We start from the raw sequence: 14,771 nt of genomic DNA, 5'->3' as shown, positions 1-14,771 counted from the left end.
ACCGGTGCCAAACAATAGGCATAGGCACCGGTTGATGTTACTAACCGGTGCCTTTGTTGTGGGCACGTGGCGGCACCGGGTCATGGCAAAACCCGGTGCCATTGTTCGCCCTTTAGGCACCGGTTGGTTCCACCAACCGGTACCTATTGCTCCTTGTTCTTTTGATACCGGTTGGTGGCACTCACTAGTGCCTATACTGGGGTTTTGGTACCGGATAATGCTTTAACCCAGTACCAAACCCTTTATCTTTGATCGCCGCTGGACAAAAGTACCAGCTGCTTACCGGTTGCAAAAAAACAGCTGGTACCTTTGACCAGGACTTTTGACCCGTTTTCTAGTAGAGAGCCAATAGTGATGGTCTTCTGTGTGTGGCAGTGCCTGCCAGTTCAACCCACTAGTATTAATGTGCCTGACAGGTAATAACCAGTTAGCGGATGTTGCGTTCGCTTGCAACCACTAGTACAAATAGTAATCGTACCATCGCATATTTAGCCATGGTTTATGTGTGTATGTTGTCTTTAAGTGTAACCACTAAGTACTAATAGTAGTAACAATCTAACAATAAGCCCCCAGAAAGCCGAAACTGCCGATTCTAGTACTAGTTTGCCCTTTTAAACCAATGGTAGAATACCTTCAACCTTTTTCATGTATAGCAGTTAAAGAATGGCACATAAAAAAATTTGATGTTGGGTGAGTTTGGCTTGTAGTTGCTAGGGAGACGAGAAGAATGTTCCGAGTCATGACAATTGTACATTCAAGTTCTTCATCAGATTTTTCACTGAGCATTCTGTGGAACAAAGATAAACAGGTGCGCTGTAGATAAGATCGATCGGCTCAATGGAGCTGCCGCATGCTACGGGGCTTGCACGTCGACGACGACGTCTCGCTCCTCTCTCCTGTCGTCCGGTGATGAACATTCCATGAACCTGACACGGACACCTTTAGCGTAGCACATTCTCCTACGAACGTTAAGCATACGGCATGAGAAAATACTTTGACGCATCCACAATAACATGCCAGAGCCGGCCGGGCCGGCGAGCATGGACGTCGTCGCCACTCGATCTCGAGCCCCTATAAAAGGCCATGAAGTTCGGCCTGCTCTACGCACACTGCACACACTACTATACACAGCTAGCAGCACAAGCTAAAGATTAGTAACAACTGCACGTAGTAGGGTGCCCAATGGCAGCCTTGCCAACGTGCTTGGTCGCCCTCGTCGTGGCTCTCGGTTTTCTCTTCGTCCGACAGGGCTCGGCGGCGAGGACGACTGCCGGGGTGTCCGTGGAGCAGCGGCAGGAGGTGGAAAGCCTGCTCAGGAGGCTTAACAAGCCTCCTCTCGCAACCATCGAGGTAGATGGTTTTAAACGCAACAAGCCCTGTGTTCAGTAGCTTGACTTTCATGCATGCATTCATCATGCTATTATTTATTATTATAAAAATACAGGTACCGTACCGATGCATGCATGACGGAGCTGTAGTGTGCTCTACCTTCCCAATTAACAGCATCATGATCGGGTTGTTGTGAACTGTTTTATCTTCTTCTTTTTCTTTTTCTTTTGCCAAACGTCATTTTTCAAAAACAGCTTCATGGTTGAAGCTCGTTTTTTTATGCTCGCACAAAGGAATAAAGAGAGGTGAAGCTGAAAAAAAACTTTAATATTAAAAAGTTGATTTTCACAACTCTTATCATTTCCCTATCTCAGGACCTTTTTTTTTTATAATCCCAATCTCAGGACCTTATCTCATAATCTTTCATCCTTGAATAGGTGCAAATTTTTAGGTGGGGTCCGAGCAGCGGTAGTGGGGGCATGAGCCCACCCCGCTTCTCTCGGTGAGCCATGCATAAAGCTGTCGGTGAATCTGTTTTGCCACAAGTTTTTTTCAAAACGTTCAGCTTCACCAAGAAGAATGCTGTTCGTGAAGTTGTTTTCAAAAAAAAAAACTTCAACTGTGAAGCTGAGCTATGCCAAACGGGACCTTAATTTATTTTGCAAATCTTGTATAGAATCCATTCTAACAAAGAATTTTGGGGTGTTTGGTTCCCGTGGGCTTACTTTTTAAGCCCCATCACATTGGGTATTAAGTATAAACTAATGACAAAATAAACTAATGATAAAATAAATTCCATAAACCCTTATGTTAATTCGCAAGACGAATTTATTAAGTCTAACTAGTCTAGGATCACTCATGTGATGCTACAGTAAACATAAGCTAATCATAGATTAATTAGGCTTAATAGATTCGTCTCATGAATGAACCCTAAGCTTATGCAGTTAGTTTTATAATTACCTTATATTTAGTCTGTCTAATTGGTTTCAAAATATTCGATGCGATATGGTTTATTTTAAGCCCTTAGGAATCCAAATAACCCCTTAGGCAGCGCACACGTAATCCTTGTTTCCATAGTTACATTGATAGATAGATTATTTTCTGGATGCTAGCAGCCAATCCCATAAAAACTTCATGACCCTACCAATTTCAATGAGTGCCACAAAGACGTCATATAGCATCAGTACTAAGACGTACGTCTTCTTAGGACCTCCCGTGGTAACGCATTTCTGCTGGCATTTTTCTCAATTTGGCTATCTCTAGAAATACATTTCAATCATAGACGGCTACTTTTACAGGAATGCTGCAGCAAAGATTTTAAACATGACAATTTGTCTGATATTTACTACAACTCCATCCATTACAAATTTTAATTTGTTTTACTACCTTTGTGCTGATTCAAACTTCTCCTATTTCGTACAAGTTGTTTATAAAAAATACGCAAACATACAACATCAAACTAGATGTGCCATGAAAAATAATTTTGACGGCCTATTTATTTGATATTACATATGCTAATATATTTTATGTAAACTTGGTCAAATTTTGACAAGCCTGAAAATGAACAAAATTAAAAAAAATACTTACAATATGAAACAACCTGCATTTTTCAACTTTGTTCCAACTTCCAACCACTTATTTTGAGAAATTAACAGAGCCCAGATGGAGATATTATAGACTGTGTGGACATCACCAAACAACCTGCATTTGATCATCCCCTACTCAAGAACCATACTATCCAGGTTTCTCTTTCCAGCACCCTAATTTCCATTATTTCCATATCTCCGAGGTGTAGAAAATATGCAGTGGCCACCACCATCAACCATGTATCATTATATCACTGAATTATCAACTTTCAGATGCGGCCATCTTACCACCCTAGAAGCCTATATCAAAACTACAACAGTACCTCCCATCCAATCACCCAAACATGGCATCAAAATGGAAAGTGCCATGAGAACACCATACCAATACGAAGAACCATGGTGGAGGATGTCCTAAGGGCAAGTTCTATCAGCATGTATGGCAAGAAGAGGCCCAGGAGTATTCCGAACCTCAATTCCATAAATCGCCCTGACACGCCAAATGCAGTGAAAGGGCACCAGGTAACAAAATTTCATTCAAGAATCACTGTCATATGTTTATTGATAATCTTCCTCTTTGATTCGTACGATTATTTCTACAATTGCTCATTTAACTTTATTTTCTCTCCCATGGAGCAGTATGGTGTAGCAGCTGCACAGGATACTAAATGCTATGGAACCAAAGCCTCCTTCAATTTGTGGAAACCAACAATTGCTCGGGCAAATGATTTCAGCTTGTCACAGTTCTGGGTCAGCGCAGGTTCCTACAGTGGCAACGACCTCAATACCATTGAAGCTGGATGGCAGGTCAGACCTGAAGTGGAAACACAATACCTGCAGTATTTTTTGCCTTGCTTGTTTTTTTTGCATCAGGATATTATAGGGCATGTCTATGTATCACTTGAGGTGATAAGTAGAGGAACCACCGCCTTAAGGATATATTATTAGATGGGCATACAACAAAGTGGTGAAGACATTAGTTTGCTTTATTCTGGCCCATTAAAGCCCACCTCAACAGAATGTTTCTCCCGAAAGATCTGCATGTATGCAAGAAAGCCCAGACTGATCATGTCACCCCACATGCACTCAAATTTGAAAATTAAAAAAGCCATAAATCGTAAACGAATTATCTAAATGAGATTTTGATTACACCACTAACTTTCTTATAATAAGATCTCAAAACAATATTCCACTTGCCTATGTTTGCACGATATTTTTTAAAAATAATTTTTAATACTAAATAATTAATTTTGCTACACAAACAAATAAATATTTTTACGAACAACAAAATTATAGGTAACAAACCAATAATAATATACTACGAACAAAAATTACACATCACAAACATCTGATTATATTGAATAAATAATCAAAAACGAATATCACGAGCAAATAAGTCAACATTATGGAACAATTTAATATACAAAGCGAATAAATAATTTGATGTTGGAAACAAATTAGTTACATGCAAATAAATAGTTTTACATGAAGAACAAATGCTTCTACATCAGAAAAAGTTGTTTATAGCTATTCACGAGCTAAAATAAATTGTTATATAAAGTAAATAAATCATTTCACACACTAACTAATGAGTCTAGAATTCAAATAAATTAGTGTACATTGAGTGTGACTCACTCTTAAATTTGAACAAATAGTCTTTTACTATTACAACATTTAACTACTGATATGTTAATGTTCATTTATGTATAAACACAATCATGGTTGATATAAATTATAAAGGAATAAATTATAGTTCAAAAAATATGTGCACGCGGTTCATAATAAATAAAATAATAAAATAATAAAAAATGCAAGATCAACTAATGCTAAAAAAATAAAATTAATTAAATCTGAAAGTAAATAAACATAAAAGGTACAAGGAAGGAAAATTGGTTAAGTAGAACAAAATGAGAAGAAAGAAAAAGAAAATATCTATATAATATATGGAGAAGAAAAAATATAAATGAAATAAATATTACTAAAGAAATAATATTCCAAAGATAATAAGAAGATGCAAAGAAAATAGAGCAAAAGAAAGTTTTTGCAAATGGAGGCTTATAGTGATAATAAAAAATGAAAAGTAAAGAGAAAGATGAAGGAAGGAAATTAATAAAAAAATAAAGAAAGGAAAAAGAAGAAGTAACTACCATCAAATTCCAAACATGAGCTATATGGCTGCATGGGCTAGAATCAGCAATCTACAACTCTGCTTGGATGGGTGCATGCATGCTCTGCGCATGCATAATAAATCAACTAGAGAAATAAAACACTTGCATATGCATGCATTTCCTTCAATGTGCATGGAACTGAAAGGACTATTGGGCCGAAACTGTTTGCTGGGCTGAATTGGAGCTAAGATACACCAAATAATATCCTTCAGGTGATGGAAACAGAATTTGTAGCACGGGCGATATATAGCCACCCGTGATATTATATAAGCCCTCAGCATTCTTTAATGATGCAGTAAGCTAAGTTGTGCTATACAAAATTGCAGGTTTACCCAGGTATGTATGGGGATAGCAACACCAGACTCTTCATCTACTGGACTGTAAGATAAACATCACAATCTATCTGTTTTCATTAAGGTTGGGATAAGGGTACTAACTTTCTATCGATCTGGAATATTATAGCGGGATGCATACGAACACACAGGATGTTACAACCTATGCTCAGGGTTTGTCCAGACAAACACTCAAATCGCCATCGGTGGTACCTTGTCCCCAGACTCCACCTATGGTGGCACACAATATGACATCGATATTATGGCTTGGAAGGTAAAAACAATTCATTATAATGTGCATATAGTATGCTTATTTGTCCTTCTTTAATAATATGGCTCCGATCATATGGTATGTGTGTTGTCAAATACCATAGCATTTGTGACTTTTGACCAAAATACTTAGGTACCGGGTGGAACTTTCACCCGGTACTAAAGAGAGCCTTAGGTACCAGGTAAAATAGTGCCAAAGACTGCGACTTTTAGTCCCGGTTATGTAGTACCCGTTCTAAAACCGGTACCTATGGCTCATGTCACCTGGTGCTATAAGCTTTTTTTTCTAATAGTGTTGTGTTCCCTTGTATATGTTTCACATTTTGCTCCGATACCTGACCCAGCAGTTAATATTTTCTTTTGAGGAAGGCCTTACATGCTGAAACAAACAAATCTCAACCCTTGATAATGCATAGAAGTTTCAACCATCTTTATCTTGTTTGATGATCAAGTTACGTCTATTAGCAAGTACAAAGTACTCAAGTAGTTTACTGTTTTACAGTTTTCTCAAGTTCTACGCTATACTTTCCTATTGACACAATTGCTTTACAAATGAATAGACTGTGCACATGTATTAGCCATATCATATTTGAATTAACAACTTAAACACTGAACCCAGTCAGCTCATTCATGCCTATACAATTAGAACAACGTACGACAAGGCATTCATGCTGGCGTGTTAGAAAAAATGTTTAAAATAAGCCCCTCAGTGTAATTCCACCGGAACAAGTATATACTGAGTTCTGCAAACATGTTCTACAAAAGAATTTCTCATATTATGTGCTTGCATGGAAAATAAGACCCATGCATGTTGATTCGAATTTACCATAGAGAAAGCTTTCTCTTAAAGTCTTATGTGGTGGTTGTGGTAATGATTTGCACACTTTAATGTGTGTATGTGTGTAAAGTTTTTGTGGAACACGTTTAATGATGCTGCATTTCTATTCCATTGCAATAAAAGGGAAGAGTTTGCCCATCACGCCTATAAAGAAACAAATAAACTCACATTAATTAATTTGCTGATGTCTGATTCTGACTATTGAATTCCCAATTAACATTTCGCTTGCAGGACCCACAGAGTGGCAATTGGTGGCTACAAGTGGGAGGCAATGACGTGGGTTATTGGCCATCCACGATCTTCACGACCTTGCAACATAGTGCCTCCTCTGTTGAGTGGGGCGGCGAGGTAGCCTCACCTGACGCTGGCCAGACTTCCACTCAAATGGGTAGTGGACACTTTCCTAACGAAGGATTTGGCAAGGCTAGTCACATCAAGAACTTGCTAGTGGTAGACTCGTCGAACACCCTCAGAGATCCAAGTGGTGTGAACTTGATAGCTCCAGACAGCAACTGCTATAATGTGCAAAGTGGTACCAGTAGCAACTGGGGCAGGTACATCTACTTTGGGGGACCTGGCAAGAATCCTAACTGCCCATAGTAAAAAAAGTTGAACTACTTTGAAAGCAAAACTATCTCGTTGACACACGACGAGTACCAATTTAGCAATATAATGCGTTATAGTTCACTACATGACGCTCAATAAGAAGTGTTAGGGTCTATATTAATGCAAGTAGTATGCATATCCATGTACTACACGGCCCTGCAATGGCCAATCTCTATGTATCCATCAACATCTGTAAGATGTATATGATCAAGTTTGAAAGCTTTCACGAGCAGATGCATTCACCTTTCACAGCATGTTCTGAAATAATATGGAATAAGAACGTATTTTGCGGTCAATCGTATAGGCATTGCAGCAAAGAGACTCGACCGACAGGATCTTTAAAGACTGACAATTTTTTTTTGAGTCAATAAATGTGGTTATATTTACTTAATATAAAGATATATAAATAAACAACACTAGTGAAGAAATGACTTTTAAATATGCCATTTTTTAAAAGATGGGTCAATCAAGAACCGTCTATCAAGATAGTGTTAAAAATATGTCAAATATTTAGAAACCAATTTCTACAGGGGGTTGATGGTTTTGGCCACCCCTCTTGATATGCATTCTATTTTCAAATGTGGTTAGAAAGCCCAACTAGCTCTAGAGGTGGCTGAAACCTTAAGCGTCTCTACAAATCGATTTCCGAAGACTGATTGGCAATGTACATAGCCACCCATGAAAATAGATGTAGCACAATGTTGGGAAATGTTACCTTTATCAAAGCTCGAGCACCCCTATATATTACAGGGTACGGTTACACAAATTCAGTCATACTTTTTCCCCCTTGCCAGAAGGCATATATTCCAGCATATTCCGTACATACAGAGTTACACACAGCAGGGGCGCTTACTAAGTCTTTTTTGAGTGAGAACGCCTTTGCGAAGGTGGTTCTCTTGCTTGACCGTCAGGGCCTCATGGGTCACTGGAGGCCCTATGAATCCTTCTGTGGCAACTTGCTATCATCTCGCTTGAGGGTCTTCGTGGAATACAGCAAACGTTCGCACATCGGTCGCCTGCGGAGGTTCCGGTGAACCTCCCGGTGACGATGATGGCGACCCTCTTTAATTATCAGCCTTCGTCGAGGATCCATTCCTCCTTGGGCGCTGGCCTCCAGCACAGATGCCAGAGCCTACACTGCAATCCCTGGGTTCAACAAAACCCACAGAGTCATGTCAGATCTAGTTAAGAGGAAACTTTGGGTCCATGTCATCGGCCCCCAGCACACAAAAAATTCATAAAATCCAAGTTCAAGAAGTTGAAGAGAACTGAAACTTTGGTTGACCGTGCCTTCATTTAAATCATTATGGTCCCAAACTTACGTTCTAAGATTTTGTAATTTTATTTTTTATTTAATTGACTGAATGACTTATTCATGCCGCGCAAGAAAAACTCAACTAGTTGATCAATATAGATTATAGAATGGCAAATTATACCAACCTATATATGTCCCAAATCATAGGTCTGACTCACAATAACCAAGTAAATAATGGGCTATGAGAGAAACAAAAGGCTATATTGACAGAGTCTGGCTCTAAATCTGTTGGGGTTTCTAGCAGACTAATGACTTTCCCTGGCGCCTGGTGACCTGTCCACTGAGTTTGACACTCTATTCCCCCTTTGCAATCTGGAGATTGCTTTCTAGCTAGACTAATGGCATTTACTCTCACTTTGTCGTAACAGCATTGTTAATGATTTCTCCTAGATTAAAACATGTGTTATTTTCATTTTAGGAATTTATCATACAACAACTTTTCTGGACACATCCCATCGGCAAAGAATTTCTCGAAATTCCCATTGGATAGGTAAACAAATGGCCCCATTGTACCAAATGTTGGATTAGGTACTAGACTATTATGGGTCTGTTTGGTTCATTGGCTTATCCTAGCCTGGTCACGATTTGGAGCCAGGTCAGCCTAAGCCTGGCTTCGCTAGTACATTTGCTCATGTTTGGTTGCTTGCATCTATGGAGTCTGGATTGATATTGTTGTGTTTGGTTTCGTTGTACTCATGGGTGGGTGTTACCGCTTCTTTGTGAGCTAGACTAATGGCATTTACTCTCACCTTGCAAATTCAGCTAAGGTCAAAGTAAACAAAGCACGTTTTATGCATGACTTTGGCCCTTGTCAGACTTGACAAAAATCTGTCCAACGCTCCTGATCAAATTGGCCGCTCAGACCTAGCAAAAGATACTAATAATACACCACCGTAAAGACTGATGTCACGCCACGACCAGCTTGCAGGAATTTGCTCACAAGTCAGTGTCCATCTACTAAAATAACTCCTTCGTTCTACAAAGCGTTAGCCCAACACAAAACAATCCAAGTTATTTGATCCGTCTACGTTGCATTGTCATCTCAACAAGGACGACGCCTCAGTCAAAACGGCACTGGAACGCGTCGTGCCAACGCTGGAGCTGCCGCTGCAGCTACCGGTCACACCAAGAGATTCAGAAAGGGAGGCAACAGCAGGAGGCACGAACATCGCGACCGGCATCGCCGCCGGTAGGACCGGCAGCGGCGCTTCGAGCCGCAACACGCTGATGGCCTGCCTGATGGACGGCCTCAGGCTGCGGTCAGGGTGCGCGCACCAGAGCGCCGTGATCATCACCCGCTGCATCTCCCGGTCGTCGAATTCACCGTCCAGCCGAGCATCGGCCGCGTCGACGATCCTTCCGCGGCCGTAGAGTTCCCAGACCCACTGCACCAGGTGCATCGTGGTCGGTTCGTCGGTGCCGGTGCCGGTGCTGGCTTCTTGAAGGACCACGATTGGCCGGCGGCCGCAGGCGATCTCGAGGGCCACCACGCCGAAGCTGTAAACATCGGACATGGCGCTGGCGCTGCCGGCGACCATGCACTCCGGGTCCATGTAGCCCATGGTGCCGGCGAGCGCCGTGGTGTGAGACGCCCGGTTATGGTCGACGAGCCTCGCCAGCCCGAAGTCGCCAAGCTTGGCGTTTAAGGATGCATCCAGCATCACGTTGCTGGGCTTGATGTCACGGTGCACAACGCACTGCTCCCAGTCCTGGTGAAGGTACAGAAGTGAAGAACCGATACCAAGCACGATCTGATGCCTGAAGATAACAACATGACGGAAACCATACTGAGTAATTTTTAAACAACGCTGGAAAAGATAGTCCTAGCTATATGATGATGAGTACGTGTGGTACCTGAGAGGCCACGACAACACTTTGTGGTGACTGTGAACATGGGTGTCAAGGCTGCCATTGGGCATGAATTCGTAGACAAGCAAGAGCTCGCCGCCGCCATGGCACCATCCGATGAGCTGCACGAGGTTGCGGTGCCTCAGCCGGCTTATGATCCTCACCTCGGAAATGTACTCCTTCCTCCCCTGCTTGGAGGTCTTGGACACCCTTTTTATCGCGACATGAAGGTTCATGTCCCTGAGGTAGCCGTGGTACACCGACCCAAAGCCGCCTTCCCCGAGCTTCTCCTCATCGGAGAAGAACCTCGTGGCAATGGCAAGCTCGCGGTAGCGGAACCTCCTCGGCCCGGTCCCTTTCTCAAAATCGTCTTCCAGGGGCTCGTCATCGTCGAGCAAATCCAGTTCACGCTCTCTTGCTCTTTTCCTGCTGCGACGCAGCAGCAACCAAATCGAGATGCCGACGCAGATGACGAAGGCAGCAGAGCCAACGGCCACACCGGCCACCAGAGACGCCGCCGGGCGAGGAGTGGCTGATGACCTCGACGGCGGCCGCGGCGCTGTCATCGCCGGCGGAATGGTGATGCTGAGCTCATCCCCGACGCTGCAGGCCACATAGCAGCTGTAGCCCATGGCGCTGCCGTAGGTGCTGTTCGGGAGCGAGATCGACACATCGGCGAGGAAGGATTGGAGGCACCTGCTGCACTCGCTGGCATTGAGGTCCCTGGTGCACTGCGCGAGCCCGTACAGCACCTGCGCGATGCCGTGGGAGTCCGTGTACCCCAGGCTCCCGTTCGCCAGCCGCAGCGGGGAGGCGGCGGCCTCGCCGGCGAGCCGCCCCACCAGCTCCCACCGCGAGGCGTTGAAGCCCGCCGGGTCGGCGACGACGGAGCCCTCCTCCCACTCGTAGAAGGTGACGCCGGTGTCGGCGGCCGCGGCGAACGGCGCGCCGGAGTAGCGCAGGATGCAGGCCTCGTCGTAGAAGGAGCTCATCTCCCGGCTGAACGGGCACGCCTGCTGCACGCCGGCGGCGGCCGCCCGGATGCAGTTGCCGCACGCCGTCCAGTTGAGGACGCTGTAGCACATGGCGAGGCCGAACACCGTGTCGGGGGCCTCGCCGGCGGTGCCGTAGTGGAAGCCGCGGTTGGCCAGGGCGCTCGACGGGAGCTCGCTCATGAGCTTGACGAGGTTCACCTGGTACTGGCTGCCGGTGGTGTAGTTTCCGGTGGTCGAGCAGTTTGGCTCGTATGCCGTGTAGTGCTGGCCGGCAACCAGTACCACTGAAGCTCCGGCAAACGAGGAGACGATGGTGAGGAGGATGAGAAAGCTCCGCCGATGAGCCATGGCGGCTAATGCGCTAATGGAGAAGACGTGGTTGGTTATGGGATAGCAAAAACAACGACCAAGTAATTCTTAGCCTAGCCTCTGATGACTTGCTAAAGGTTAGAGTCGATGGTGATTGGTATTATCTTTGACTTGAACGTGTCAAGGGAAGAATCGTGCGAATTGGTCAATGAGGTAAGTGAAGTTTGTTGTGTTGGATTTCATGTCTGACGAATCCTTCACACGATAAAATTTGAACGGGTGGTCCATTGGTTGTCAAAGCACTTTAATTTGGGGTGCGAATGTGTGTATGCGTGTGTCTGAAGGAAACAAAAGTTCAAGATACTGACAGAACAAAGAGAGTTGAACATTCGACTCTAGAGTCTAGACATACAAGTGGTGACAATTAGTAACTTTCGGAGTAGTAAGTTTTGGGTTGAGGTTGTGGGATTCGAATTGCGAAAAATTTCGGTTCTAAGCGAAATGGGTGAATTTCCGAAATTTTGGACCACGATTCGGTTGTTTGACCGGTTAACAAATTCATTTTTATATGAAATTTGGCTACAGTTATATGGAGATTTTGTAACGGAGTACTCCTAGAGAAAATAGTGGGATACAACTAGGGAGATATTGTGAGTGCGAGGAGCTTAGGAGAAAGAAGGCAAAAAACACGATGTTTATGTGTTCATCAGCTCTTACAAAGTTGAAGAGGCTAAAATAATTATATAACTAAAGCTTATTCATATCTTTATAGCAACATGAGTATTTGGGATGGTATCATACTGTTACTAATTGGAGACTTCCCACGTGAAGCCACCTAAAATCCTAGGCGGACATTATTAACAAAATATAGAATTTCCAGAAATTCTCATAAATATCAGAAATATTCGGCCATTAATCAGACAACTCTAATTATAATAATCATTGGATCTGTTATCTTTCGTAATAAATTATCAACCTCTGCTATTATGAAAATAGACTAAGTAATCCCCTAAAAATGTATCTAAATTACCCACCTTTGCTATGATAAAAATAATGATAATATGCCCCTATATTTGCATATAAACTATCCAATTATGCTATTATTAAAAGTTAAATTAATCCCTAAATATGAATCTAAATTATATAATTATAACAAAATATTAAAGTGCACTAATATAAAATTTTAAAAACTATCTCTGTCACTGTTAATATATTATTTATTTAGAAATACTACCCACGATATATGTCCTCATGTATTCATGTATGATAGAAGAGATAAGAATACCAATCCATAAACAAATAGTTCAATTAAATATATATCAAACACAATGGAGATATGATGCAAAATGAAATTATTTACTGCAACTATATAATGAAAAATATGTATTTTAGAGTTTGTGTTAGAATATTTAACAGATGACAGATGGCTTGAGATAAATAATTATAATTATTAGCTATAAGCCTTATTGTTTTATTAATTTTAATTAGTCCATGCAGGAGCATAGGTTGGTAGGCTAGTAGATCTTAATAATAGTAGGACTTTGTTCAATTTTATGATCGTTTTGGTTTCGCTTTGACCCTAACAGAAATGGGTAAAATTCGGTCATCTGAGACCGAATCCCAGATTTACCTTCATGCAACGTCCATATATATAGGAGTGAAAGCGATCGGGTGCTCTAGTCTAAGAGGGGGAGGGGGTGAATTAGGCACTCTAAAAACCTTAACCTATAGCTCCAACTAGTTTGCACAAAACTTAGACTAAAACAAGCTATCTAGATGTGCAACTATGGTTCACCTTAGTGTGAAACCCTCATCCCAAAAGACTTTTACAACATATAGCCAATCCTAGCAAGATACTACACTAAGAAAGTAAAGGCACACAAGTTGCAATATGAAATGTGGAAGCTAAAGGGGAGGGATGAGAGAAAGCGAACTCTCGACACGAGGATATATCCCGTGGTTCGGTTTGCCACAAAGGCGCCCCTACGTCCACGTTGTTGAAGCACTCACGAAGAGTATCGCTTCCCGGCAATCAAGTCTCTTCCGTGAACACAATCACGGTCACCTTGATCCCGATCTTCACTAAGGGAGATTGCCCACGAAGGAGGGGTCTCCGTCCCCCGCACAATGTCGTCAACGCCGCTCCACACCAAGCCGGAGGGTCGTAGACTTGCCGGCGAGCCACCAAGGCTCCAAGGAGGCCGGCGCACCAAGATACAAGGATGGTTCACTCTAGAACCACAGCACAAGGATCTAAAACTTGCTTGATCACTCACTCAAGAGCTAACCTTGCACTAACACTCACAAAGCTTGTGCTAAGGACTAAGGATTTGATATTTATGCTCTTGGATGGCTTGGAGATGTTCTTGGGTGTGTGTGGGATGTTCAGCAACTCCAGCAATCTCAAAATGGCCGGGGTGAGGCGTATATATAGGCCACCAACTCAAGAGAGCCGTTGCTCCAACGGTCTGCAGAAATCAGCAAACCACCGGTTGAACCGATGCCTCTGCATAGGGTAGCGTCGGTTCAACCAGTCACTCACAGGCTAAAACTAGCCGTTGGCTTCTCTTACGCTTCTGCAGCTGAGCTGGCACCCATCGGTTAAACCAATGCCTTAGTATCAGTTTAACCGGTGACTCTTGATCATCTTGTAGTCGTTGCCCTTGCTGACGTCATTGCTCCGACGCACCCACCGGTTTAACCGGTACTAAAGACTTCGCTCCTGCTCGCTTGACATCGTCTCTGGAACATGGTACGTTGAATGCACCGATGCCCATCTTGAAGCCGTTGGTTCAACCGGTGCTTCACTTCTTTCTTCACTTGATCTCCAGAGGCGCTCAGTCCTGCACCAATGCCAGGGCGTCGGATCTTCCGACAACCATCGGATGCACCGATGCTATGGGCATCGGTTCTTCCGGTGCTACTGATTTCAGTAGAACTCGTCCAATTCAGCGTTTCTTTGAGTTCTTTCTTCGTGTTTTGCTTTGCATGGCCTTTTTACTTCATCTCTGGGATCTAGAAATGTTCACTTAATAAAACCATTAGTCCCATTGATTGCGTTGTCATTCGATCACCAAAATCACTCGAAATGGCATAAATGGTTCCATGTTCGTTACAAGGAGAAAGGAGATAGGAAATCCCCAGGAGATCCAGATCCAACTGATCTAAAAAAAAAGAG

General features: G+C 42.9%; 2 protein-coding genes across 2 annotated transcripts; one reads left to right on the top strand and one right to left on the bottom strand.

Moving 5' to 3' along the window:
- The first annotated feature begins 1,094 nt into the window (after nucleotides 1-1,094).
- LOC120699404 lies at nucleotides 1,095-7,375 on the top strand. The gene is made up of 7 exons (XM_039983389.1): nucleotides 1,095-1,350; nucleotides 2,985-3,071; nucleotides 3,189-3,434; nucleotides 3,552-3,719; nucleotides 5,407-5,460; nucleotides 5,543-5,686; nucleotides 6,752-7,375. The coding sequence occupies exons 1-7, from the start codon at nucleotides 1,183-1,185 to the stop codon at nucleotides 7,118-7,120; spliced, it is 1,236 nt and encodes a 411-aa protein (XP_039839323.1). The 5' UTR covers nucleotides 1,095-1,182; the 3' UTR covers nucleotides 7,121-7,375.
- Nucleotides 7,376-9,259: 1,884 nt separating this feature from the next.
- On the bottom strand, nucleotides 9,260-11,667 carry LOC120699403 (L-type lectin-domain containing receptor kinase IX.1-like). Its single transcript, XM_039983388.1, has 2 exons — nucleotides 10,296-11,667; nucleotides 9,260-10,199 (listed from the first exon to the last, which is right to left on the bottom strand). The coding sequence occupies exons 1-2, from the start codon at nucleotides 11,630-11,632 to the stop codon at nucleotides 9,479-9,481; spliced, it is 2,058 nt and encodes a 685-aa protein (XP_039839322.1). The 5' UTR covers nucleotides 11,633-11,667; the 3' UTR covers nucleotides 9,260-9,478.
- Between the last annotated feature and the right edge of the window lie 3,104 nt (nucleotides 11,668-14,771).

The sequence above is a fragment of the Panicum virgatum genome, chromosome 3K (genome assembly GCF_016808335.1).
Source record: "Panicum virgatum strain AP13 chromosome 3K, P.virgatum_v5, whole genome shotgun sequence".
Classification (NCBI taxonomy): Eukaryota; Viridiplantae; Streptophyta; class Magnoliopsida; order Poales; family Poaceae; genus Panicum; species Panicum virgatum.
This window is presented reverse-complemented; position numbering and strand designations above follow the sequence as displayed.

Coding starts and splice junctions, on each gene's coding strand:
- LOC120699404 (XM_039983389.1), top strand. CDS start 1,183: ATGGCAGCCTTGCCAACGTGCTTGGTCGCCCTCGTCGTGGCTCTCGGT. Junction 3,072..3,188: donor TCAAGAACCATACTATCCAG/GTTTCTCTTTCC, acceptor ATCAACTTTCAG/ATGCGGCCATCTTACCACCC. Junction 5,461..5,542: donor GACTCTTCATCTACTGGACT/GTAAGATAAACA, acceptor GGAATATTATAG/CGGGATGCATACGAACACAC.
- LOC120699403 (XM_039983388.1), bottom strand. CDS start 11,632: ATGGCTCATCGGCGGAGCTTTCTCATCCTCCTCACCATCGTCTCCTCG. Junction 10,200..10,295: donor GTGTTGTCGTGGCCTCTCAG/GTACCACACGTA, acceptor TGTTATCTTCAG/GCATCAGATCGTGCTTGGTA.